Here is a 27,671-nt window from a genome sequence, read left to right as displayed (position 1 = left end):
TTTCTTTAAAGTGAAGATTTGATGACACAAAGAGACACTTCCACTTTCGCATTCTCTTGTGCACATATCAAAACTGACATTTTAAGAGACTTCCACTTTCATGTACGTTCCAAAACCCGGAAAATAAGCTGAAATCGTGTTTTTTTGTTTTTGTTTACACAAGTACAACTACTTTGGCGTGAACGCATTCAATCGCATCATATTTGTTTCACTTGTTCATGAAAGTGGGCACAAAAATAGAAAGCCGGTCGCCAGGTAGCGGTAGCGAGCTGTCTCGCTTATTGCACCTGCCTTTCAACCTCAGTAGAAGAAATGTTTACTTCCGCATTACGGCACGTACTTCGACACGCCCACCACCCCAAAAAAAAACCTAAACAATCAAACAAATAAACGCGCAACCCATATGTGAGAAAGTGGACCAAATGAGTGGAACGTGAAGCTTGCAACAGGAAGCCAAACGCAACACACACCAACTCATATGAGGACACACGAGCACATTTGGAGGCAAGTTGTTGATTTCATGAACGTTTCTTTCGGTTTACGTTGCAGTGTGCGCTTCCACTTTTCATGTTGCACTGCAGCACTTTGACATAACTTGTTGGATGCAATTAAATTGACGATGGTTGCAGTATTCAAAATTCACGATGTCAGTTGCGGAGCTGAAATGACAGGTTTGGAACTGCTCGTGTTGTGAGACTATAGTGCAGTGATGGTCCAGTGTGGTGAGCAAAACAATCGACTAAACTTTCAAAGATGCGACGCAATCAAGCAAATGAGAATCCAGAATTTGCTGACGCATGCATCCTCTCCAACGTTTTTCCAATCCCGTACAGCACATTTTTCAACACAGTCAACTTGCAGTACAAGACTTTTTCATTTAATGTTTCAGAGCGGTGTTTTTAAACATTCGTTTTGGTCGAATTGTCATTGAACTCTTATGTGTAATACATTTTAATTGAATTTAGGGGAAAGGAATGTATTTGAAAAACCATTCTATGTTCAAACTGCATAATTTTGCAGTACAGGCTTAACAATAATTAAGAAATATTCGGATGTGTTTTTTTTTTTTTTTTTGCAACTGTCTTTTGGCTGCCAGATGGCTCTTGTAAAAGGGCTTTTCATCTGAGTGATGTTCGTCTGGTTGACTGAAGGTTTTGATTTGATTTGCGAACAAAGAGCTGGCTAGCAAGACACTTGCAGGAAGCTCCTCGATTGCGAACGACAAACTCGCGCTTCTGTAGGACGATCGAGCGCATTCCGACCATTACAACAACAACAACAACAACAACAACAACTAATTGGCAAAGCGAGCCCATGATTGGGGCCAAAAGGGCGCCTCTAAAGACGATGAAAGTGTTTCAAGTGGCGGAAGCAGCAGGTCATGCACTGTGCTGTGTGTATGTGGCGGACAGACACGCCACCAAACACACACAAAAAACTTTATCCAGCAATCAAGCGCTACTTACAATGCAGTTTGTCCCCTTCAAGTGTCTAGTTAGGTTTCCCTGTGGTTTTCCAGATGTTCTACCTGTTGCTGCTGATTTGCTGTTTGCCACAAGGGGGCGCCGCATCCCCAATAAGTTGCTACAACGACCAGGGAGCCACCGACTGGTAAGGACATCAAAACAAACCAAATCAACGCCAGTGGATATTTTGCATGCTGTCTGCCATTCACTCCATGAACTGCGTCATCTTTTCTCTTGACGACACGCACGTTCGACTACCAACCTCAACACATACCTTGTAGCGTACATATACATACTGCGTTTGCCATTTCCCTCCCTCGTAATTGACGTTACACACCAGTCTTGATCCTCTACTCAAAAGCTGTGCTGACCTCCAATCCCAAGTGATGCAACAGCGCCATCTAAAGGGCATTGCGGGAGCATACAAAGCGCAATTGGACAGACAAGCTAGGCGAGAAGCTCGTCCACGCGTAGCCGCTGAAAAATGAACTTGTCGAAAGTATTGGTCGGTGGCACAATGCCAGCTGAGCGTTGAAGCCGTCACCTACATGGAAAAAAAGCTAACAAATGCGTTCCTGCCCCCCCACCCCTCCCCTCCCTTGACTGAGGTTTTACATGTACAAGCTGCCAAAGAAGCACGGCATTCTCTCAGGTTTGAAGTACTTGCTGCTGGACAAGGGCAGCACCGTCTGGACGCCCGGCCAGGGGAGCGTCAACGACACCACGGGAGCACTGGGCAGGACGCTCGGACAACTCTACTCGCAGGCTCAAGTATGCATGCGCTCGCTCAGCTGCTAGCTCGCTAACAGCAAAAAGTACTTGTGAGAAAGTGGCCAAAAGCAGCAAGCCTCAAGCACAATTCAAAACGCACCTTCAAATGTGCAACGTCCCCTTTTTTTTGCCCCCTTCTTCTGCTTTTTTTGCCAGAACACAGAAGTGGCGTACATCCTTTACAATGACCAGCATGAGCCAAGGCGGAACCAGAGAGGAGGACACACAAAAGGTGAGCTCCACAAAGCTGCGCTCCAGCAGGACCTCCACTTCCCAGTTGAAGTCCTCCTGTGACCCATTTGTAAGTCAATGTACTCAAATGTGAAATCAGCTGTCCCACTCAAATGAATGAAAAGGTCACTTGTCCATTCTAGATACCCCCACGCAACCCCCCCCCCGAAAAAAAACCCAAACATCTGTTTTGTTACGCCACTTGAGTGAAGGGAAAACAAAAGAAATGGAGGAATGAAGGTGCTGCGATGCCCTGGCATGTGGGCAAGGAGAGCCACTTTTACACGTGCACTTTCAGCCGTTTCTTGAACGGGACAAACATTCACACGCAAGGAGTTGCAGTAGGCCACAACTCAGCCCCAGACTGTCGCATTCCGACTAAGTAGCCACTCACTGGGCCACGCCCCTTAAAGGCATGTGTTCAACACTAATACCTAAGTACGTGTCGTGATTACACTTTAAAAGCAATTAATTTCACTACATTCTCTTGAATGTTGTTACACAATACAGTGTCGTTATTCTTTATTAAAATATGCATACAAATTTCGAGGTTGGAGTTAAGATTTTGCCAGTGCCAGGGATGTTTTTTTTTTTTTTCATGTTATTGAAGAATCCAGGCACTCAACCCCAGGTACGCCTTTTGCATTTTAATTTTTTTTTTTTTTAAATGTGGTAAGGTAATGGAGGATCTGAAAATGACTGACACAGAATGAGATAATTGCATATGGTTTTTTTTCACTTCACTTCACTTTACTCAAGGGACATAAAAAAAAAAAGTTTTCGGGAGGGCTGGAATGAATTAAAGCTGATTATCTAGCTTCATCACGTCAGGAATTCAACTGTGGCATCATTCGAGAGCTGAGCTTTTGTTGCATTCCGTTCTATGCGTGGAGGTGCGGTGCTGCTGGACAGGACTCAGGGTTTCTGGCTGATCCACAGCACGCCCGACTTCCCTCCCGCGCGACAAGCGGGACGCTACCATTACCCCGGCAGCGGCACCACTTATGGACAGAACTTCCTGTGCGTCACCTTTCCGCTGGAGAGCTTCCACACCATCGGTAAATGCCGCCCAAAAAATAAATCAAAAAAATCAGAGCAGCAAAGGAGTTTTGTAATGATGTGCCGTGCGACCTTTTCACAGGCGAGCAGCTGCAAATCAATCAACCCTACGTGTACGACTGCGACGTCCCACAATCCTTTGCGACATCGGCTCCAGCTCTGGCCGCCGTGTGCAATAAAAGCGGCGCGCGCGTCCCGGCCGCCAATCGCAGCGCCACGCTGATATCTAAAGGCGGCACCGCCTTCGTCAGCTTTGCCAAAGGAGCCGCCTTCAACGACGGTAGCGCAAAAGCGCATTTTCAATTCTAGACACTTTCACTTAGCAAACAGGAGCATCATCAGTTAAGCCACAAAAAAAAAAAAAGCCTCAACAAGCCATGCTTCAAAGCACAGGAAGTCAGCCATTTTGTTTTGAAGCGGACATTTTAGGTCCATTTTATATTCCAGGCCAGCCTTCAGAAGGTAACAATCAAGTATTGTCTTTTTTGAAAATTCAGCCCCCTGAAGCCTGTTCTATTTAGCAATATGAAATTCGATGGAGATCTTGAATAGACCCACAAAAAATGTCTCTACAAGCATGCCCAAAAACACATAGGAAGTCAGACATTTTGGTTTGAAGCAGATGTTTTAGGTCTAATTTCCAGGCTAGCCTTTGAACGACATGAATGAAATTAAGTCTTTACATTTTTTATTTTGATTTTTTTTTAAAGAATTTCAGCCCCTGAAGCCTGTTAAATTTAGAAACATGAAATTTGGATGTCAATCTGGAGTAAACCTACAAAAAGTTTCAATAAGTCATACCTAAAAAGTCTGACCTCTTGGTTGGAAGTTGACATTTTAGGGTCAATTTCCAGGAGCCCTTCAAAGACAAGCTTGTCCTCCAGATTTCACCTGAGTGCTACCAAATTTGAAGCATATACACCGGACAGTTGCACAGCACTATAAACTGCCAAACATTGGAGATGTGGGACGTTGCACTCACCCTTCCCCTCTTCTTCTTCTTCTTCTCCTGGCGTAGACCTGTACCAGTCGTTGGTGGCCCCCACCTTGCAGTCAGATCTCCTAGTCCAGTTCTGGATCCACTCAGGCGGCATCCTGCCGTCCAACTGCAGCCTGGGCTGGAAGGTGCTGGACGTCACGCGCCTTTCCCCGGATGGACTGTCGCCCTACAACAACAGCAAGGACCACTCCAAGTGGGCAGTCAGCCCCCAGCCGGCGGCCGCAGGGGGAGGTGGCGGAGGCTGGCTGTGCGTGGCCGACATCAACCGCAACCAGGCGGAGGAGAAGCGAGGGGGCGGCGCGCTTTGTCAGCGGGACGCCGCCGTGTGGAAAGCGTACCGGGCCGCCGCGTTCGAGTGGCAGCCGTGCCAGGCCGGGGCCAACCACCAGCTGCCTTGAGGCCAATTCACCTTGAACAAAGCAGACTGTTGCATCTACATAACTCTGAAAATATTTTCAATTCAATTTATAAATCTGTTGTTTTCTTTCTTGGCATCTGAAAAACAGTTTTCATTTATATATTAAAAGTAAAAGTCACCAGAATTTGGGGGGGGGGATGAAGTAAAAATTTGAATACATAAAGAAATGCCCCCCCCCCCCAAAAAAATGGGAGATAATGCAGAAAAGAAAGGAAAAAAAAAAAAAAAAATCAACATTTGGAATTAGGTGTGGGGGGAAAAAAAAAAAAAAAAAAAAATGAAGACAAAACAGCACGTGGACAGAGGAACTGTTGAAAATAGAGGTTTTAACATCATACTTAGGGGGATGTAGCCCTCCCCCCCTAAAAAAAAAAATCCAGGTGCAGGTGTAAAAAGCTCAGAAAAAGTGAAAATTACATTAAAAAAAAATTTGGAAACACATGAAAAAAAAAATAGGACATGCCTGCAACAAAAATATCAAATTTTGACATCGATGCAAAAAATAGAAAGAAATGAAAATGTCCTCAAAATTTGGATACATGTGAAAAAAATAAACCTAAAATTTTGAGATACGTGCAAAATAACAGACCAAATTTTGGACACGCGTACAACAAAATGAGGATGAGCTACATTTGACAATTTGGGATGCATTTTGTGAGCTTTTTCTTGCAAAGACGACAAAGGATGTGGCCATGTGCTGCCAGATATTCTTTTAATGGGCAGAGTTCAACATGTGCTAGAAAAGTACATTTGCGTGTGCAAAAATAGGACATTTATTGGAAATATTTACAAGAGGGAAGTGAGCACCTTGTACAGAGAGGCACCAAAGAGAAGATGACGTCCTTTCATTTCCGTATGGGACAATCGGCCCCCTTGGCGCCGCGCCGGATCAACAACGAGCGCACGGCGGGATTTGGTCTTACACACACTTTGATGCACAACACACACATGGAAAAAGTCTCTCTTTTTTTTTTTTTTTGCTTCAAACAGCCATCAAAAAAAGACTAAAAATCATGTCTTGGATGAAAATATGCACACATAAAAAAATCATTTTGGGGGTGCATTGTAAAGCAACTTTTAGATTGCATGTGAAAAAAGAACTTGGTTAATTTTTAGGTGAATAGGGAAACAAATTTTGAGTTACATACAAAAAGAATCTCAGAAATTGGAAATAGTCTCTTAGAAAAACAATATTTGGACATACTAGGGGGGAAAATACATTTGGACAAACTGGAACCTTTTGTTTTGGGATATAAATCAGAATTTGGAGCAGAAAAAAAAATATCACAAAATTTGGAATGTGTGGGGGAAAAAACTCAATTTGGAGATAATGAAAAAAAAACGTGGAAAATCTCACCAAATTTGGAGACAGGTAAAAGGAAAAAAATGCATTGAGAATGCATGTGGTCAGAGGAACTGAAAGATGTAATCTTGAAGCAATTGCTTTTACAAAAAACAAGATCAAACATAATAAACAGAAAATAGACACAATGAAATAAATTAAAAGTACATTTGGTAGAAGCTGCAATATATATTCATAACATTTAAAAAATAGATACAATTTATCAAATAAAATTGCGAAGGAAAATGACATTTTCCTAAAATGGCAAACAAAACGACAACAACATTGAAATGGAATGAAAGATAGTGAAGTGAAAGTGCCGTGCGCTGCATTGGCGTCAAAAGAGAGTTCGGGCCAATCTCTTTCCCTTGGCCTTGATTCGCGGGTACGTGGCGGCGGCGCTCTCCGTTTGGGCGACGGCGGGCGAGCCGCCGCAGGACGCGTCGCTGCCTTTTCTCCTCAACAGGAAGTCCACGCTGGACGACGTCATGGCGTAGAAAACGTTGCCCGTGGCCGGGATCAGCAACTCTAAGGGAGTAGCAGCGCCATCCACGTCACTCGCAAGTCGCGGGGGGGGGGGGGGGGGACACGCCAACGCCAAAAACGACCCCGATGCTTACACTCAAGTACTTCAGCACAAGCACAGAAAAGATTCAAGACTATTAAGTACTCCTGTACTTCAATCGAAAGGAGAAAAAGTACAGACTCCGAAATGTACTCCGTATGAGTAAGCCAAGTACGCCAACATTACTCACACGTGAAAAAAAGCACTCAAAGACTCACACTCTCTACTAAAGTACAAGTACACAAACCCATGGAATAGATGACAAATACTCATGAATATGCAATGTACTTGAGTACAAAAGTAAAAATAATTTTATCATCACGCCAGCATTACTCACTCATGAGAAGAGTACTCAATCTTTTCAATACGAGTACACATAGCCGTGCTACAAAAGACTAAAAAAGTAGTCCATACATAAAACAAGTCTGAAAAACCGAAATGTACTTTAGTGCACACAAAATATTTCCCATCTTTTATGAACTTTGATGAAGAAGAAGGAGAAAGCGGCGGGGGCTTTGGATAAAGCCCTGCTGCAAAAAATTGAGCCCCCCGAGGAGGTTATTCTAATTGCCTATTGATGGTTGAAGACGGCAGCAAGGCACTGCTTTTGTCTAAATGAAGCTACTCCCTACAGTTCAACATAGTTCCTTAGCAATAAAATGGAACCAAAGCAATACTTTTATATTGGCCTTCAATATTGATGTATTGGCACAATCATTCAACATTTTAATGCTGAAAAAAAAGAAAAGAAAAAAGCTTAAGTCTGTGAATGCAGCACAAACTATGCTCCCAAAACACGTTCTTAGTGATTAAAAACCCAAGACTCAAAATTCCTACTAACAACCCAAGCTAAACTTGTTGCCTCCCGGAGACACTTCCTTGACATCACTGACTACTTAGCCAAGCTTAGCGCCATCTTGCGGCTGAGAACAGGTTGCCCGGAAGGAAGCAGCAAACGGTGAGGCGGCGAGAGGCGGGGCTTAAGCGAAGCGCACCTTTGCCTTCAGGCAGAAGTTGAATCAACTCGTAGGCCGACGCCCGCCCCGGGTCCTGATTGTGCTTCTCCAGCGCCGAGCCGATGGCGGCCGGCGTCTTGTCGTCGCTGGTCACCTGAGGACGCACAAACGCAAATTTTCAATCAGCTCCAACTACATGACGACTTCAAGAGCAATTTTCTCCCATCATTGGGAAACACCTTTTATGTAGAAAAACTAATACCTTTGACTTGATTGGTCCCGCACACCCCCCCCCCCCCCTCGATTATTTGTGCTTCAGCATTTGCAGATTTTTTTCACCCAATATTTCTTGGAATTATTTATTTTTTAGGGGTTAAAAAAATATGTCATTGTGTTTTGGTTGGAATGGTTTCAGGCCTTGAGCGAGCGTTCACTGACCAGGATGCTGCGGTACAAGTTGCCGTCGCGCAGGTCCATGCGGATCCTGATGATGCGCATGTCGGGCCCCGAACTTTGAGCCCTCCCGGCGGCGGAGGCGCCCGACGGGTTGTTGCCACAAGAGGCCGAGCGGCGGTGGTGTTTGGGAGGCGTCCCGGGACACAGCTGGAAGGCAGCCAAGTCGTTGGCGGGCGGCGCCGGTGGCGACGTGTCCACGTCCAGACACGACACTGATGGAGATCTCATGTGCTGAAAACAAAACCAAAAAACATATTTCATGAGAATCAAGCGGTGTCGTTTCTAGTTGCAAATAACTTGGCTCTAAAACCTATTGACTTTTTGGGTAAAAAAAAAAAAAAAAAAAAAAAAAAAAGGTTTTTTTTTTTTTAATCAAAAATATACTTTTTTGTTTATCAAAAATATAGATTTTTAAAGTACATCTTTTTTCTCTATATATTTTTTTCCCTCAAGAATATACCATATTTTTTCTAATCTATTTTTTAAAATTATTTTATGACATTAAAATTCAAAAAAATATACTGTTTAAAAGATTTTTTTGACAATTGTATTTTTTAAATATTCTATAAAACTATATTTTCCTAAAAAAATATTTTCTAAACTGCAAAAAACTGAAAAAGATTAACATTTTTAAGTATTATTTGTCAAAAAAATACATTGAAAATAAAAAGAAAAAAGACGGTTTTCCGAAAAAAAAATTCTTTATATTTCTCTTTGAGTATGAATAGCGTTTTCCTCCATTTTTGTGGCCAGATTTTGTCCCAAGTGCACCAGAAGGATTCTCAGAGCATGCGAGAGAAAATTGCACAGAAAAGCAAACAGCAGTTGCGCAATCAATGGTCCGAGACTGCTGAGTAAAGTGAGCGTCGGCCGCGCTTGCCTTTGTGAGTCTGGAGAGCAGGCTGTTGACGGGCGAGTCCGAGTGGGCGTCGGCATCGGAGGCCAGGCTGCTCCCGGAGCGACTTAAACTGCACACAAGCCGGCGTCAAAAACACTCCAAGATGGCGAGCGGGCGTTTGGCCGGCGCGCTGGCTTACTCGGGGCACTGCGTGATGATGACGGCCGGCATGGCGATGCCAACGCCGCCGCCGCCGCGGGCAGGCGCTGCCGCTTCAAAGGGTGCCTCGATCTCATTGGACAGTCTGTAACTAAACATGCACAACAGACTTTTTAGAGAACATGCCACATATAAAAAGAAGAGGAAAAAGGCCATAAAAAAAATCATCATAAATTTCATTATTTTTAAGACTAAAAGTTGCCTATTTTCCAGAAACAAGTCAATGTTTTCATGTATTTGACAAGTTGTGTATTTTCTTGTTTATGTGAGAAAGGGTATTCTATTCCAAGAAAAAAAAAAGTTCTCATCTTGTATGACTCAAAGTTGTACATTTTCAACGTGAAGCAAAGCAAGATAAAGATAGGTTATTCATTGTTGGGAAAAAAAAGTTATTTTCATGAAAAAAAGCATCTTTTCATGAATGAATAAAGCTGCATAGTTTGGAGAAAACAAAGGTAAAACGGTTCTATGTTTTCTTGAGTTACGTTACATATTTTTGTGAAAAAAAGACACTAAAAAGGTAATATATTTTTCTGAAAAAAAAATCATGATACATTAACTAAGTTGTATATTTGGGAGAAAGTTATTCTGATAGCAGAGAAAAAAAGTAACACAGTATTTAAAAAAATTAATAAAATAAAGAAAAATAGCATATTCTCCAGAAAAAAGTTGTTTAAAAAAAGAAATAGAAAAAGTACTATATTTTCATCAAAAGAAATTGCTCTAATTCTTGGCAAAATGTTTTATAATTTCAGGGAAAAAATGTACATTTTCCTTTTTGTGATTTTTTTTTTTTTTTTCTCTTACATTTTCCAAAATGAAGTTGTATATTTTGGAAAACAAAAGTATAATCATGAGATATATTTATCTTATGTGTGTATACTATATATGTATAAATACAAGCTGTATATTATACTGAGAATGAACTTGTATACTTAAAAAAACCAAAATGCAATTCTCAAGTAAAAAAATAAAAAATAAAAAATAGCGCTATAAAGTAAAGTTTAAACAGTTTACCTTTGCTCATCGGTTAGCGTGGGGACGCTACGGTACCAGCGCAGGAAGGCCTCATCCGCAACCAACACGCAGTTTTTACATGACGACTGCAGCAGTCGGATTTGAGCTAAGACCTCAAACTCCTGTCAAAAAAACAAAAACAAACAAAAAGAAGAAGAAAAGCAATGATCTTGTCAGCTTGCATACGGAACCTGTTGGTGGTGCCTGGCCTCGTTCCACATGCAATATGTCGTCATCTGCCAAGAGCGCGAGGGTGGCAGCGATTTCGGGCAACAATGACTTTCTAAAATCAACTGTCTACTGCTGTACAAGAGATACCATCTTGCACATCTGGTTCGTCACAATTCCTCCTGTCTTGTTCTCTGCAGATCAGCTAACAAATGTCTGAGATCAGAAGGCGGGTTCCGTGTCTCCCAGTTTTATGGAACAACCTTTAACTTCTGAGGTGGAACTCATTTTCCATGTTTTTGCTTTGAGGTCAATCGAAAGTGGCATAATGCCAAGTTGCAATTGTTTTCCTGAAAGTTCTACACGGACTTGTGAGCGCAAAGGCAGCGTGCTTGCATTTTGCTTTTGTTGAAACAACGGCACCTTGCCGGCGGCCGAGTGGGCGCGTGTTCGCAGTGGCCAATCTGGATGGCCAGGTGGCTAACGTGGCTAACGTGGCTAACGTGGCGTGTCAAAGTGTCGATGGCCACTCACCCGTCTGCGCTTGTCAAAGTTGATGTATCCGTTCTGCAACAACACGACGTCACCACATGTCACCAAAAGAGCCCGACAAGCAACACTGAAGCGCGCCGGGAGCAACTGACCTCCAGCCGGTCCTTGACGGCCGTGTCCAGCATGGTCAGGTCGGTCAGGAACAGGCCCAGGTAGGGAACCGTGCCCTGCGACGGCAGCGACGCGCCCCACTGCGCAAACCACAACAACACACTGAGTGGATTCATTTCATTTGGTTTTTTTGCAGCACCTGAATTTCTCCTCTGTATATCAACAAGGGAGGATCTCTTAATACGGTACATTTTCTGTCTTTATTTATTCCATATTTAATATGAATTGGGCTCACCCCGGTGGCGTGTTTGTTGTTGATGCGGTCGTCCAGGTTGGCAAACTTGGATGTGCCCTCCTACACAAAAAGGAAAAAAAAAAAAAATCAGTGGTGAATAGTATCATTTTGTACTCACTACACTGACAAATGATTAAAAAAAAAAATACTTTAACACATTTTTCCACTGAAATGAATGGAAATGCCATGAATCCATTCAAGTCCCATGCAAAAAAAAAAAAAAATGTTGTAATGCATATTTGATATGTGGAAAAATAGCACTCTGTAAGAATTCACTTGATAACACAGTAAAAGCATCATTCAAAAAAATTCAACAGTTTCTGTCACACTGCATCAAATGACATTGCGCAATGACCATTGCGCTCCCTCTGATGTGCCCACCTTGGCCACCGCCCAGCTGGGGGCAGTAGAAGACAGAAAGACAGACAGACAGATGTGTGTACTGTCCACTGAGACGTCACAACTGCTCTCAGCTCATCAGTACGGCACCAATATTTGTCATTCTATGCAGAGGACGAAGAAAATATCCTACACAAAGTATGTATTCATGTACGATAGCGCGTCTCATCACCTCCTTAAGCAACTCTCTGCTTTGCGAGTAGTTGTCCTTGTCCGAGAAGATTTCACACAGCTCCTCATACTTCTTCATCGCCTCCCTGGAAGAAAAAAAGAACAAAACACAATTTCAAATCATGTAGTATTTGAAGTCAAATTTGACACACACATACATACAGTATATATTTATATACACACACACGTTTACCTCAGCCACAAAAAGTATCAATCCAAATAATTACAATGAATTATATTAAGAATAATGATATTTTTAAATGTATTTGTTCATTATTTGTGCTCATAACATGTAGTTAGTGATGATGTTATTCTGAACATACATGAAAATAAACTGAAGATGTCAATAACAACAATGAACTTGTAAAAATACTTTTAATGAGATTACTTCCTGTGCCAAATAAAAAAAAAATCGACTTGTGTGCAGTTAGCCCCCACGAGGGAAAAAAATGAAATAGAAATCTGAGACCAACACCTCCCCGCTGCCAAGTTCAGTAGGGGGTGCTGAATGAAGTGACGAGTGGACAATATTTACATCGTTGAAAAAAAACAACAACAAAGTGTACAGATCACACTTGTGCCTCCTTTTATCATTCATGTTACTGCAGGCTTGACAAAGTACAGATTTAGCATGGCTGGCTGTTTGCAAACTATGTACAAATTAAACAAACAACAACAAAAAAATCAAGCAGGTGGAGAAATGTATGCAAGAGAAATCATTTCCATTTTTAGCAAATATTCATTTTTTACAGGTCATTTAGAATCGAGTGCTGAGGATAGCTTGCAAACAGTAGGCGGCGCTATTGTCACAATGCTCAACACTGCGCGCACGCTGGTACCTGTCGGTGTCCTGCCAGGTCCTCCTGAGGCGGTGGATGGGGTTGCTCTGCAGGGCCGACACGATGGCGTACAGCGAAGAGAAGTTCTTCCTGGCGCGACACGCCTTGCCACAACACACACAAACACACACACAAAGGCAGTCTACAGCAGAGTACGCGTATGTGTGTGCTAAGTTCCACAGTGCGTTGCTAAATAACAGAAAATGCAAGGCAGGGATTTAAAGGGGAAGTCAACCCAATCATATTTTTTTCAAGAATATGTTCTACGCAGGGCCACTAGTTGAAACAAGGCAATATGATTCATATAAAGTATGAGTTAAGCAGCAAAATGCACCCGCTTTTAGCCATCTCAGGGGGCGGCCATTTTGTCACTTCTGCCCACTGAAAATGACATCACAGTTGCTCAGGGCTGAGGTAACGACCAATCATGGCTCAGCTTCAGAAAACAGGTGAACTCTGATGGGTCGTTACCTGAGCAAAGGTGATGTCATTTTCAGTCCACAACAAGTGACAAAATGGCCGCCCCCAGAGATGGCTAAAAGCGGGTGCATTTTGCTGCTTAGCTCCAATTCCACAAACGCGATATTAATCAGAATGCCTCGTCTCAACTAGTGGGCCTGCATAAAACATATTCGGGAAATAATATATCTCTGGGTTGTTGCGGATGGAGTACTAAAAAGAAGGCCGTGAGGAGGCAAAAGCTGACTTGAGGCCCAGCTGTGCCACGGCGCGCACGCGAGCTCACCTGGGCCACGGCGATCCACTTCTCCAGCAGCCTGGCCGGCCGCAGGCCAGCGGCGCCGCTCAGGCACGAGGCCAGCACGGCGTTGGCCAGACGGTTGAACTGGCGGACGGTGGCCCGCACCGAGCGGCACGCGCCCTCGCGACCTTTCTTGTCGCGCTGAGACCACAGCGAGCCCAGGCAGTGGTACGGCACCAGCTGCACAAACAGATCCTGACGCGCGCGCACACACACACACACACACACACACACGTTTTGTTTGGGGAGCACTTTGGCACCGATGACTCCTCAAGTGCTTGGCATGGTTCCAACAGTCACACACAGCTTGAAAATCAAGTGCCGCCTTGACGTATAAGTCTCATTTGTTGAGCGAACATGCTTGTAACTCAAAAGACTTGCACCTCAAATGATCTGCGCTCACTGAGAGGAATGGAAAGCCCGCAAATACGTTCAACGCCCCCAAAAAGACCAATTGCACTGCTCAAAGTCCACAACCGGACTAAAGCGTGCGGCTCGACCGCTCGACGGGCCCGATCACACAAAAGCCAATCGGCGGCAATCGGCGCTGACGACAATCGCCACCAGGGGAGACGTTTGCTCTTACCGTTTCGATGCGGGTGAGCTGCTCGGCGATGACGGCCGACGGGAAGCCCAGGATGGCGGCGGCCTGGAACTGGCACGTGTCCGCAGACGACGGGCTGTTGGCCACGTTGGCGTCTGTCGGGGGGGGGGGGGTGTTGAAAGAACGTCAACACTACCACGCTACAAAAACATTGTTGCAATTAGGACACGACCGATGTGGATGGTCGGAGCCTTGTGCAGATTCCAATTCCTGACAGAATATAAATCCGAGAATAGATTCATTGAAAAAATATGTCATGAATACAATAACTTTCTTTGGTCTTTAACACTAATATATCGTATAAATCAGAGGCGTAACATTTGACAACTTCACAATACATTGTCATATAGCATTTTAACTTTACAACGGAGAGAAACATTGACAAAAATAGGCTTTTTTTTTATGCTTGCTAGAATGCGTCTTTTGTTGTAATGCGTTAATGCGGATTTCATGCGGATTAGGAAAAAAAAAAAAAAAATCTGCTGATTTATAAGAGGGAATACCATCCAATTACAGTAATCGATCGGGCCGGCCCTATTTATTATTTTTAATTTTTTGGGCGGCGTGTGTGCAGCCGCTACCTGGATACGTGTGGTCGGGCAGCAGGGCTTTCTCGCTGAGCTCCTCGGCCAGGCGGAGGACGCGATCGCGAAGGTCGGCGGCGGACGGCGAGTCTCGAGGAAGAAGCGGCACCAGTCGCAGGAGGCGCGAAGGATCCTTCAGGCCGCGGAAGTCCTCGGGGTACTCTGACAGCCAGGCGCCGAACACCGAGCACACGGCTCTGCGGGGTTAGGGGCCAGCGCGGCTCACAACATTAGCGATGCGCACTCAAGCGCTTTGCCTTCACCAAATGTGTCCATTGACTTTGCCAGAGAGCGATTCATTCAGTTCACTTGCTCACGGGCACAAGGGACTCGGAATGCGGTGAACCCCCGTTTTATCGTCGAGGATACGCCCCGAACCACTCGCGAGAAGTGAAAACAAATATTTTAACAAAACCCCAAAATTTGAATAAAAAGCATTGAATATTTAAACACCAAAATGTACAACTAAAACATAAAATTATGCTAGCTTAATGCTAACATAGAATGTGAAACACCATTGATGAGCTAGCAGAAGTTAGCATGCTACTTCTCTACCTCTTCTTTTTGCCCTTCATTATGTTGCATGTCTTGCAGTAGAGCTCAGTGCTGCCACATGGCGTCTTGTGGCAAAAAGTGGTACTGCATAGAATGCCCGCAACTTGCATTCTTTATGCAGTTCTGTATGAATAAATAATGAAGCACGATTTGGCGGAGGAACACTGCACACCGGAAACTTGACTTAAGGTTTTTTTTTACATACGAGTGGTAGCTTGTTGATATGAGATACGAGTGCGCTTCAGACACCCGCCACTAGATGGCGCCAGCTAACTTCACAACATTGCTTTAGCGTCAACTCATGTTGGTGGATTGACAAGACCAGGAGGTGGCGGTAACGCGCCTTCAAGCTTCTTTGCCGAAAAAAAAATCAAAAACAGGAGAGTGGAAACTCATGGTTACAACTCGAGACACTGTAGTAGAGCCGAGAAGAACAATACATTAGGCACGGCTGTCGTTTTTGCTCCCGTCTTGCTTATTTTGCAAGTTTTGCGCAGAGCAAGAGTCTCAAGTGTGGTTTTTTTTTTTCCTGCCGCTTGTCTTGGAAACGACAACAACAAATACTGCAGTTTTTGGGGAGCGGTGCCAAAACACCACAACAACTTGAAACGCGAGCGCGGCCACCGACCAAATTCAACTCATAAGTCAAGGCGCCTGTGCGGCGTGAAGCGAAAGTCTCTCAAAGGCGCGGCGGCGGCGACCTGTTGAAGGATTTCCTCGGCTGGCTGTCGTCGCCATCGCCTGGTGGCCGTTCCAACCTGCGCGAGCAAACGTGGAGTGAGGCGGCGTCGGTGTTCGCGGTCGCCGCGGAAACCGGAACATCCCTACCTGTCGGTGAGGACGTCCAACACTCTCTGCGTGGACGTGAAGGAGCGAAAAGTCGCCAGGAAGATGGCCACGAAGGACGGGTCGCCCACAGCGAAGGCGCGCAGCAGGTGCAGCGTCAGCTTCTCCTCTGTGCCCGCCTTCACGCACTGGCAGCGTGAAACGCACGACTGCGTCGCCATGGCAACAGCACGCCAAAACAACACATGGGAAGCCATTAGCTCTCACACACACACGTGAAACGCTCTCACACAGACTATTTTCTTCACCTCCACCCACGACTGAAATACTGACATAGAAATGCTCTCGTAAATATTACTGAAACTCTTTTCGCTTCATGCATCACTGAAACGCTCTCACAAACACGTGAAATTCTCTCACGCAATTTATGGAAATGGTCTGACACTCACAACTGAATATTCCGCTCACATACACAAATGAAATGCTCTAACACAATACTGAATTTTTTTTTTTGCTCAACACGACTGAAATACTCTCACACATTTTCCTCCTCGGACACAAGTGAAATGCGCACTAATTTCACACACTCCTGAAACAATTTCACACACTACTGAAACACACGCATACTGTACAACTAAAGCACATACACATATTGCACAAGTGAAACACTCTCATGCTGTTGAAACGCTCTCATACGCCCCTGAAATGCTCACATGACTCACTCACACAATACTGAAATGCTCGGTTACACACAACAGAAACACACACACGTGAAACCCTCTCACACATCTTAGTGAAATGCACTCATATAATGACGGCTGATCTTACCGTGGGGGAGCCGGCCACTTGTTTGACCGCCACCGTGGAGATGAGCCCGTCCTCCTCCACTACTGTGGACTACATGCACACACACACACACACACACACACACACACACACACGTGCGTTTACTGCAAACAACTTGCTTGCTAGCTGTTAGCATGCATCGTAGTCTCCTGTCACAAGATTGGTGCACGCTTATTTTTTTTTTCCAGTGCTTATGTTCTATCCTAGTTTGATGCCCGATCAGGGTCAATAAAGCGTGCAGATTTTTGTGTTTGGGAAAAAAAGCAAGCAAGCAAAATAAAAAATTTTAAAAAGCCAGCAGTCGGTGGCCTCACCAGATCCAGAGGGCAGTACCACGTCGTCTTCATGGGCGACGCCGCCGACGCCGCCACCTGAGCCAGCCAAACACAATCAGCGCACGACGTCATATGTAAGCTGCAGAGTCAAGTTCGAGTTCGAGTAGCAGTTGATTGAAGGTTTACAATTTTGCTGGGCCCTTTGCATTATGTGTTAGCATTAAAAGGGAGGTCAACCACTATTTTTTCTTCACAAGAAAATGTTCGATGAAGCATCACTAATCCAAACACGGCATTCTGATTAATATTGCGGGCTAAGCAGCAACTCACAGGGCGGGCATTTTGTCAACTTGCTGTCAACTGAAAATGACATCACCGTTGCTCAGGGCTCAGGTAACGACCAATCGCGTCTCAGCTTCAGAAAACAGGTGAGGCGTGATGGGTCGTTACCTGAGCCCTGAGCAACTGTGATGTCATTTTCAGTTGACAGCAAGTGACAAAATGGCTGGCTTTGGGTTGACTTGCCCTTTAAGTCATCAGACTTTGTTTTTTATGTGTTTGGTTGAGCATTTACATCTTTGCGTATCCGAAGTTTCATATCCTTTTGCTTTCTGTGTCACTTTTAGAGTAAAACTTCAACTGAGAGTGAGAAATAACTTGAAGCAAGCACACTTTGTATCTTATTTGGAAAACCACGTGAGTGACAAAGAACAGGCACTAAGGAATACATTTTAAAAAGTGCCATTAAAAATATTTGTCCGTTCTCAAAAGTTTAAAAGAGTTTGTAGAGTGTGGAAGGGCTAAAAGCATCGAAAATATACATTTTTTTAATCCTCCCCATATCATGGATAATCAATGGAGGTTTACAGTAAACGAATTTAAAAAAATGAAAATATCTACACCACTGAATCAAAACAAATAAAGGGCCAAAGGGAAAGTAGAAATTTGGTATTTCTACAGGTGGTGATGCGACGACAGTTTTTCCAAATCCAATCCTCTGTTTCTATTTTTGCATTTAGTTTGAAAGTTAATCGAGTGCAAGATGAAGTGTAAATGAAATTCAAGTTTTGTGATCACAGTTACAGTCGAAACTACTCATGGAGGCAATTGTAAACATTTCCCAGGGTGCCGTCTACTACTCACCATGCCGACCACCACCCGCGCGCTCCGTTGCAGCACTTTGAGCTGCTCTTTACTCCCAAAGGCACGACACACTACATTTGGTCTACATTTTGAAGTTTGTTTCTCAGGAGTTCTCGCGGGTGCGCACAATTTGCTTTGATGCGGCTCACGTTGAGCGTGCTGTGCGCAAGCAGGTCGACATCGCGAATGAGAATCTCTTCTCAATTGCCGCCCCTGCAGGAAGAAAACTTCAAAAGGAAAAAAAAGTGGCCAATTTGTGCGACTGGTCGGCTGGCCGGCGGGGTCTTGGCACCTAACGGGCACAACTTGGTGATGCTGCAGCACGTTTGTGACATGTTGGGCCTGATAAACACGCCCGGCGTGCGCAAAAATACTTGAACAGCTGGCCAAGGGCCGCCAATCATTTCGACACACGCTTCCTGCACGACATGACTGCGGACAACAACTCGTCATTAAGGAAAAACTTTTTTTTCTTTTTACACAAGTATCGGAACTAGTTTGCAAGTACAGCGTGGGAGGACTTTTGCCATCTGGGAGCCGCACAACAAAGCCGGCCGGCGCGCGCGGCACCTTAGCAACAGCCGCCAAACAAACGCTCGCAATGATCACAAAAGGTCAAGCGGCCTCCCGGCATGCGTGACAACACAAAAACCAGTTTTTCCACTCACTGCTTCTGCGCAAACGCCACTTTGGGGATTGGAACGCTCCTATCCAAGAAGCCCAAACAAACACACACACACACATGTGCGCGCGATCCAAAAGTGGACAAAAAACACACACACGCGATTCAAAAGTCGACAAAAAATGTTGGCAGTTGTGAATGATGAACGGTTCTAAACGCAGCAACTAAAAGCCCGCACGCACGCACATTCAGGTACATGTACTGCACGGCTCCACAAAGGGACACGCGTGCGGAAAAGCCGCTGACCTTTGGTCTGGCAAGTCCAGACAGGAAGCAGCAGCGCAGCTTTCTGGAAATGTTGAAGATGGCGGCGCAGGAGCTCTTTGCATTTGCGCGCCGGGCCTTCTCAGGCATGCGTCCGACGGGCCTTCGCTTCCCAGGTTGCTCGTTGACGCTAGAGCTCGAGCTGAACGAACCTCAAGCAAAGGGCCCGCCCCCGCCTGAACCAGATCACGCCCCCGCCCGCCCCCACCTGCCTGCCTCTGGGCACACCCTTTATAAACACATGCGTGCATACACATAACCACAAACACGACAAAAGACATTTCTCACTTCTTATTGGGTCACTTTTTTTTTTTTTTAACTGTATGGCTATGTAAGTGGAAGTGTATTTTTGTCTGGATTTAGCGGCGCCTCCTGGAGGCCTACTGGGTGTTCTTAGCATTTGCCATATTTCGCCTCATGGGCAAGCAAACAATGCAAACGCGCACACAAACCAAACGAACCAGTCACAATTTTTACCGTAAAATACAAGACAAAGTTGCATGCAAAAAAAAATGTCACTTTCTTAAAACACACACACACCAAAAGCCTGGGCGCAATTTCCAGAACGTTAGCCCCTCTCTTCTTTCTCCTGCACGTTTTTTCCTTTATTTCTTAGTGTTTGCGTTGACTTAGTGGTGAAGTGAAAGCCGTTTGTCCGATGGCTCTACTGAGCGCAAACGGGCTGCGACTGCCAACTCATCTGAGGTCTTCATCGGCGTGCCGCGGGGACACGCAGCCACCTGGGTGCAAAATGTCGGCCTTGTCCTTGCTCGGCTTGCACCAGTCAGTCGGAATCATTCACTCCGTCCCTTCGGACACAATCACGACAAAGTCATTTTTTATTTCTTTTTTTTCAAGGTGGACTACGAGCCATTCGGCCGTCATCAACGTCGTTTGTTCAAAGTTGGCCCGAGCACAGGAAGTGCAAAATGCGCGCCGACAAACACAGGAAGCAGGACGCCCGGCCGCGCTCTCGCCGGCCTTTTTGCCTTCGTCTTCGTTTTCCGCCCCACTTGCGTCAGGCAACTCAGCAACGTGCACTCCACACAAACACGTCGTTCAACCACAAGAGCAATTCCCTTTCCACAAGTCTCCACAATGAAAACAACAACAACAATTCAAAGGTTTTGCCAGCCCCTCTTGATGCTTTCAAGTGGACACAAGCGCGGCTTAGCGCCACCAACGAGCGCAACAGATCAAAACCTGCTCTGATGATCTTATGCCCTCAACTCATTTCTAGTCACCCTGTTTGTTGTTTTGGATTTTCTGACGGTAAAAATGCGTCGTTTATTTGTCTGACGAAAACAAGCCCTTGCAAAGGTTTTCTTCCAACAGAGCATTCAGATGTGCACTGAAAAAAACCCAAAACAAAGACTTATAAATGTGTCTTTTGAGGTCATCCGTTGCACGCATTTTTTTTTTTTTTTTTTAAGAGGTTCCCCAGGCACAACAGCTTCCTTCCTGCTCGTCTTGTCCGCCTTTCATCCAGCAAGCCTTCGGCTGCCGCTATCTGCTCTCGTCTATGTCCAAGATGCTCAATTCCCAGACAAACTGTCACATGCGGCCGGCCAATCAGGAATATTGTGCTAAGAGGTTGCTAAGAGGTTTCAAACACACTTGCCACACTCTTGAAAACCTGCAAAGCTACGCACATGGAAAATGCATTGCATATTTCCAAGTTCAAACAACCACAGAGGAAACTCATTTTAGCTTAATGCAAACAAAATACAACATAAAAATGCCTTAGATACTTGGACACAAACGGTGTAGCAACACACGTCAACAACATCAAACTTAGGCAAATGTTGTTTATACTCTGCTAAAAACTACAATTACTACAGCTTACTGACTCACTCGCAGTAGTTTTGAAAGTCGTCTTCAGTCGGGCTTTCATGACTATCATACTGCCCCCAGTGGCCAATTCGCGCAATCCTGACGCATTAAGTGTTGAATTCTTAACATTCTATGCCATTCAATTATGTCAATACAATCAGTTTTTCTCAAGTCCGATATGAGAAAGTACGACTTTCCTTACGAAGACACATGAGCGTGGTTGCGGAACAAACTCAAGCCCTAAAAGTCGGGGCTGTCAAACTTTTGCACTGTCCAACATTGTCATTCAAGTCCAGCGAGTGGCCGTATCGGATTACGGTTTCGAGGCGGCGCCGTGAAAGTCGATCCTGCCGTCACCTGAGAGCGCCTGCGCCCGCTGCATTCATTATTCAGCGCACCGCGAGACGGCGAGAAAAGGAAGGGCGCTTGGAGGAGCGCATACAGGTCGGCCCACCTGGGGGGGGGGGGGGGGGGGGGGGTCGTGGGGGCTCACGCTGCGAACCAATCAGGAAGATGTCGACGCCGCAGCTGGACGGCTTGCAGCTGAAAACTCGCATTCAACAGTCATGTCACAACACGGAGATTTTCATTCATTTAGGACCTTTGGATCCAGACTATCCAAATCAGGGGTGGTAAAACATTTGGAACGGGGGGCAACCGATGGCCCACCAAGCATTTTTTATGATCTTATTCCACAACCAAAAACAAATTATTCTCCCCAATTTTGGACACTTAACCACTGCCGCATTTCTCATTTTTCTTCCTCCCTGAATTTCAGTTTCCCAGAATTCCACATTTTCCACCCAAAACTTCCCCGTTCGTTCCCAATAAGACAGTCAACAAAGTTCCACATCTTTTCCATTGAAAATTCATAATGTTCTGCTTTTTCAAATCACCTGAAAAAATATTGTCAACATCCCGAAAAGGTCCACATTTTCCACATTCAAACATTCTACAGAATTGCCTCTTCCTTGAACATTTCAAACCATTCCAAGCATTTCGACAATTCACACGTTCCCCAAATTCCACATTTTTCATTGTGAATTTCCACCACATTTTCCATGTGAAAACTGCCACTTTGAGATTCAACATGATTCCAACATTACCTGACCGATTCAAAACATTCCCAAAATTGAAAACGCTGCACATTTCAGTGTCGCATTTCAGTTTTTCTGTCAGCATTTTGGGCACAGAAGTTCAAAAGTAGACTGAGCAAAAGTTGGGCAGCCTTCGGGAACAAAGAGGTTGAACAAGAACAAGAAAGGCTCCAAAAAGGCCCCGACTTGCCCATCGTGCGACCACTAAAGGTCATCTTGTCCAATCTTAATCAAACTTCTGCAATGAAGCGTGCTGGCGGTGGTGTGCATGGTGAGCAGCATGAATTTAGCTGTCTTGTTACCCCTCATCAACATATTTTTAAATGTGTTTTCAATTAATTTAGCGTCAACTGATTCACAATCAATCAGTTAATAAAATAAATTCGTCACATAAACCATTTTTCATTTCTATGAAATAACTGCTCAATTAATGACAAACAATCCGATTTGAAATAAAGACCGCTGCTCCCTTTTCTAAAAATTTTGCTCCCGTTGCACAAAGTGTTCCCCATGTTTGCTCATCAGAATCGGTTTGATTGGATGATCACTGACCACCTGCGCGCTAGCTTCTTTCTGAATGGCGCAATCGACGTCCTACTTGTTTGCAGAACATTTGAATCACAAACTCACCTGCAGAGTGGCATGCGGGTCGCCAGACGGGTCGCCGCAGAGAGGCCGGTAAGCGAGGAGGGGCACGGCGCTGGACTCGCAGCCCGGCAGGTCAAAGCCACCTGCTCGCATGTGACGGGGCAGCATGCTGACAAACGCAGATGCTAAACAAACACACACACACACACACACACGGAGGTCAGATGCACATTTCCACCTTTTGGATAAATCGGGTTTAGGATATTCCACATTTTTGCTTAGTTATTCAAAAGGTTTCAAATTGTCCCAAACAACTAAATGCTCATCCAAGATAAACGATTCGTTTGGAGACCTTGTTTCCCTTCAAATTGTCCAAATGCTGGAAATGTCAGCAATCAACCTTTGCAGATTTCTGTGGTCCTCAATCAAAGAAGACCGACGACGTTTGGCGCCGAATCCGAGTAAGACATTTACGTTTACCAAGTAAGACACGCTGCGAAATAAAGTCAAACTTTGTTGCCTATTTGCTGGCCAAAGTGAAGGAGCAAACTACTAACGTCCTCCATTTATGTTTGGCCATTTTCTCCACTTTCACTTTCAAATGCTGTCCTGTTTGAAGAATATTAAGGGATGGATTTTCTCTTATAATGCTGTTTCGCTGTAGCCCTAATACACACAATATCTTTTTTTTTTTAAATCAGAAAAAAAAAAGCTCGATTGCTGCCGACAGATGTCGAGGCCTCAGTGGAGGATTCTCTCTGGGTGAAAATGTGAACGATGAATCACTTCTGCGCTCGCTCTCGTGCGACTCATCGTCACACTTCACAGGCCACGTATGTTGAAAGAGACACCAGCAACTAGTAATGGACTCGCAATCGACGCACACGTGCAGAACGTCGCGATGAAATGGAAGAAGTGGCAGCGGGCAAATGACAAAGACGTTTCTCCTTTTCATTCAACACTTTTGGCCCAAAGACAAAAAACAGTAACAATTTGCACCTTTACTTAAAAAAAAAAAAAAAAAAAAAAAAGGAACAAATAAAACAGTCTATGTATCATCATTGTATCTATTTTTGTGACAAAAATATTTTTGAGAAAAAAAAAAAATTAAAAATAGAAACAACAGTGCAGTCTGCCCGTTTGGATGCTTAGCCCCCCCCCACACCCCCGAAACTGGCTGCTACATGTAGATAGCCATCGAGTAAAATGTCCCGGAGAAAGCGAGGCTGCCGTTAGCAGGAAAGTGACGTCAGACTCGCTCGTTGCAGACCTGCCGCAGGCAGGCAGACATTTGCCCAATCATTCAAACAGCCACATTGCAGTCGGCAGTTCCAGGCGGCGACTAACAATTTAGGTCAAAAGAGCAAGCGTGCACGTGGGTCATTTTCGTCGACAGTATTTTGATCGGCAACGGTAACAACACTGCAATCCATTGAAAAGCAATTCACTTCATTGATGTGCTGTCTTGGAATGATTGACAGTTGTTCGCATTCATAAGGGAAGAATTGTTTCTGAGAAGAAAAAAAATAAAAATTATGCTTTCCAGTGATATTCTTCAGAACTGTAATGCCAAAATGTCGTTACCATTATGTGTAGTTTTTCTTTCAGTTTTATGTGCAATGCATTTTCATTTACTAGGTTTTTATTTTCTATATTTTAAGGAATAAAAACTCTCCCTGTTTTTTGATGAACACTTAGGCTTACAACGCTACTGTCCTTTCCTGTTGGTTGGCGTGATGATGTCAAGCATTTTTGGAGGTACTACTTGGTGTCAAAAGTTTGACAAGCGCTGATTTTGCTCGAATGCGCTGAAAAGTGACTTGGGCAACTGTGCTGTAAGGTGAAGGAAGCATAAAAAAAAAGGCCAAATGGTGTCTGTCCTGCAACCAGCAAGTGAGCTAGCACTCCCAACTTTCCCTGGTGGCATTTTGCCCCGCTTTTGCCCGCATTTCTACTTGCTGCAGCATTTTTTCCCCCCCCCCTTGCACCAACAGCCACGTGCACGACCGGAGGGCAGCCCAACCGTCCGCTCATCGGTCCGTTGCTCGTGCATCCCTCAATGAATGGCCGCTATTCATTTGCGGGCAAACAGCTCCCAGATGACTCAACGAGGAAACAACACAACAAGTTGAGAGCACAGACTCAGGAGTAGTTGGTGTGTAGACGCTCAATAAGCAAAGGACGAGGGGGGGCGAGGGCAAAATCAACCTTTTTTTTTTTCAAAGTGTCCGAAGTATGAAGTATATCTTAAAAACAAAATGAAAAAGAAGGATATAGAAAAATATGAACAATAAAAAAATAACAGTGAATCAGTACAGTCTTAAGTGTTTAGTAGGTATGCAAGACTCAAAATAAACTAAAGTCAACCTTTTCATGTTCACGTTATGTTGCTAGCTACGGTGTTGACATCATCGCAACTTGCAAAACTGTTGACTGTCACACATATTGGTCCAGTCAATATGCTCCCAAACGACGACTGCAATCCACCCAAAATTGACCGTGATCACCAATTGCGATCCTATCCGTCACATGCCAAATATGGCTTCATGACACTGAGTCCAAATGTCCACGTCCACGCTTAAGACACGGGCACACACCTGTAACCGGCTTACACGAGTCGCAGCTGTGGTGGGAGACTGCGGACATCCAAGCAGAACACCCAAATGTCCAAGATCATCATAGTCACGCCATGACGGCAAACGTCGTGTTCAATCAGAGGTTCGTTAGCGTCGATTCGATAGCCAGGCTCGCATCTCAAAAACTCGCAAGTTGAGTGACTCGTATCTCACGGCACCCCAGCCATCGTGTTCTTGCCAGAATGGCAAATCGTCTTCCAGCTGCTGGACGTTCCTTCGCAAGTGGTTTTCACGCACACACGCGATGACGTGACGAAAAGAGGAAGCGAGCAGCCCAACTTACAACATGTGCGATTCGGTTCGGCGTTACGAGGAGCTGCTGGATACGGCTGGCCGACTGCACGGCCGCGGCCACGGCCACGGCGACGGGAGAGTCGCGCCCATCCGGAACTGGAGGCTGTCGGTGTCAGGAAGGGAGGGAGGGCAGGAGGGTGTTTGTTTGCTCGCTCGGGGTGGGGGGCGTACTCGTCCGCCCCTCCCTGCCTGCCTGCCTGCCGCGCCTTCGTCCGCTATCTGTGTGGCCGCTGCGCCTGTGCGAGCAGCTGATAAATCGGCGACTGACTGCCTGTCTGCCTGACTGAGTGACTGCCTCTCTCTCTCGCTTCGTGGTGGGACGACCAACACTGGTGCGTCAGCACTGTGCCTTGTGCACAAGTGTGAAACCCCAAATTGGTGCGTGTATCGCTTTAAGAAAAACTCACGTGACCAATACAGGAATTGTTTCGTTTAAATGTGCCGCGCCAAATCGTTTTTTTTAATTATTTTATTTTCGAAAATTAACTTAATTTCAATACACAATTATGGCTCTATCATATAGAAATACAAAAGTCGAACAGGAACTAGTATACATTATGAAAAATAAAAATAAAGTAGAATAAAATATCAAATAGAAATAGAAGAAATTTGGTTTCGCCTTCAAAATTGTGCATTTGCAAAGGGAAAAAAAAATCACCGCACCAAAGCGTGTTTTAAGTGGTCCGATTCCACTGCCTCGTCTTTGAATTGGGCCACAGGCCAATCCAAATTGTGTCACTTGGATTTTTCTTAAAAGTGCCACGAACAATTTGGTAGTCAGCATGTTGGTCATTGTGATCAACATCATTATATGCTGTTTAAGTTCAAAGAAAAAAACGGTCACTATAATAGCCATCGTGTATTTAAAAATAGCCTTTTTTTTAAGCGCGTCAATCAACGCAAAATGAAAAAAGAATCAACGCAAAATGAGCATTTTCCTGACGTGTTGAGCGCCCCCTCCGGTGGACACTTTTTGTATTGCAGCAGAAAGGCCACCACGGGGAAAGATGCTGGCAGCCGGGGGCCATTTTGAAACACGCACCACACACACACACACACACCCACACACCCCCACACGCACACACTCACTGAGCCAGGCAGGCTTCTTGTTGGCTTGTTGTGACAGACGCTAGAACACAAAAAATCGAATGTAGCGGACGTAAAGCAGAGGAGCTGACGTGTCTGAGTGTGAGTTGAGCTTCCATTGCAGTAGTTTGGAAGCCATTGAACACCTTTTTGTTCATGTTCCATGCACACGATAGACGTATGTCCCGAGTCCATTTTGAACACGCCGATAGAAAATGTTTGTTTTCCAGCCTTCGTTGAGCCAAGGCACATGCATCATGATTGTACTCTCATACTAACAATTTTAAAAGTGGTTCATCAAACACAGAATCAAACTCTTCCTATGACCATGTCAGTTGCCAGACCTCAACCCCATTGAAAACCAGTGGGGGTGAGCTACAGAGGAGAATGCAGAGGAAAGGAGCCAGCTCGCTGGATGATTTTGAGATCCCTCTGTGTTTTCGGCCATTTGTTGTAAGCACACCTCTGCAGAGGAGCTAATACTCCCTGCGCACCTATGACAATGAGAGCGCCACTGCCACTTACTGTAGCGAATGTGCAATTACACTGCATTCTAGTACGGCTAGAAAAAACGTTTTAAAAAACATGTTCCCTGACATCCCCCGCACCCTATTTGTGAAGGGCTGTCGGCAATTAATCAGATGTTTTGGGAAAAGTTCAAACTGTAAATTTGATGTTTCACACCACTCGTTTGCGGATAAAAACATCGATCAGCTGTTTCAATGCAGCCGTAACCGCAGTCATGGAGCTTCATGGCCTTACAACGATACAAAAATACAACAATAAAAACTTTGGCCTACAATGTTGTATTTTTTAAAGTATTGT

At 44.8% G+C, this 27,671-nt stretch overlaps 2 protein-coding genes across 4 annotated transcripts; one reads left to right on the top strand and one right to left on the bottom strand.

Annotated features, from left to right (window-relative positions):
- The first annotated feature begins 331 nt into the window (after nucleotides 1-331).
- dnase2 (deoxyribonuclease II, lysosomal) lies at nucleotides 332-5,013 on the top strand. The gene is made up of 7 exons (XM_086039374.1): nucleotides 332-504; nucleotides 1,520-1,611; nucleotides 2,075-2,237; nucleotides 2,394-2,469; nucleotides 3,362-3,526; nucleotides 3,610-3,807; nucleotides 4,546-5,013. The coding sequence occupies exons 2-7, from the start codon at nucleotides 1,520-1,522 to the stop codon at nucleotides 4,923-4,925; spliced, it is 1,074 nt and encodes a 357-aa protein (XP_085895500.1). The 5' UTR covers nucleotides 332-504; the 3' UTR covers nucleotides 4,926-5,013.
- A 627-nt stretch (nucleotides 5,014-5,640) lies between these two features.
- Nucleotides 5,641-26,130, bottom strand: rgl2 (ral guanine nucleotide dissociation stimulator-like 2). Of its 3 annotated transcripts, none has more exons than XM_086038513.1 (20): nucleotides 25,750-26,130; nucleotides 22,873-23,015; nucleotides 17,263-17,319; nucleotides 16,931-16,999; nucleotides 16,145-16,311; nucleotides 16,018-16,074; nucleotides 14,759-14,958; nucleotides 14,160-14,272; nucleotides 13,559-13,768; nucleotides 12,814-12,917; nucleotides 11,976-12,060; nucleotides 11,405-11,464; nucleotides 11,151-11,249; nucleotides 11,041-11,073; nucleotides 10,339-10,460; nucleotides 9,302-9,412; nucleotides 9,145-9,232; nucleotides 8,247-8,495; nucleotides 7,848-7,962; nucleotides 5,641-6,815 (listed from the first exon to the last, which is right to left on the bottom strand). In XM_086038513.1, the coding sequence occupies exons 2-20, from the start codon at nucleotides 22,996-22,998 to the stop codon at nucleotides 6,625-6,627; spliced, it is 2,256 nt and encodes a 751-aa protein (XP_085894639.1). In that variant the 5' UTR covers nucleotides 22,999-23,015; nucleotides 25,750-26,130; the 3' UTR covers nucleotides 5,641-6,624. The 3 variants fall into 3 exon arrangements, with proteins under 3 accessions (XP_085894639.1, XP_085894638.1, XP_085894640.1); XM_086038512.1 differs by lacking the exon at nucleotides 25,750-26,130 and adding an exon at nucleotides 25,428-25,730; XM_086038514.1 differs by lacking the exons at nucleotides 22,873-23,015; nucleotides 25,750-26,130 and adding an exon at nucleotides 19,295-19,474.
- Between the last annotated feature and the right edge of the window lie 1,541 nt (nucleotides 26,131-27,671).

Source organism: Filicampus tigris, chromosome 8 (assembly GCF_054856515.1).
Source record: "Filicampus tigris isolate MCC_2025a chromosome 8, RoL_Ftig_1.0, whole genome shotgun sequence".
In the NCBI taxonomy this organism is placed as follows: Eukaryota; Metazoa; Chordata; class Actinopteri; order Syngnathiformes; family Syngnathidae; genus Filicampus; species Filicampus tigris.
Note: the sequence above shows the minus strand (reverse complement) of the source record. Positions and strands in the feature narration are given on the sequence as shown.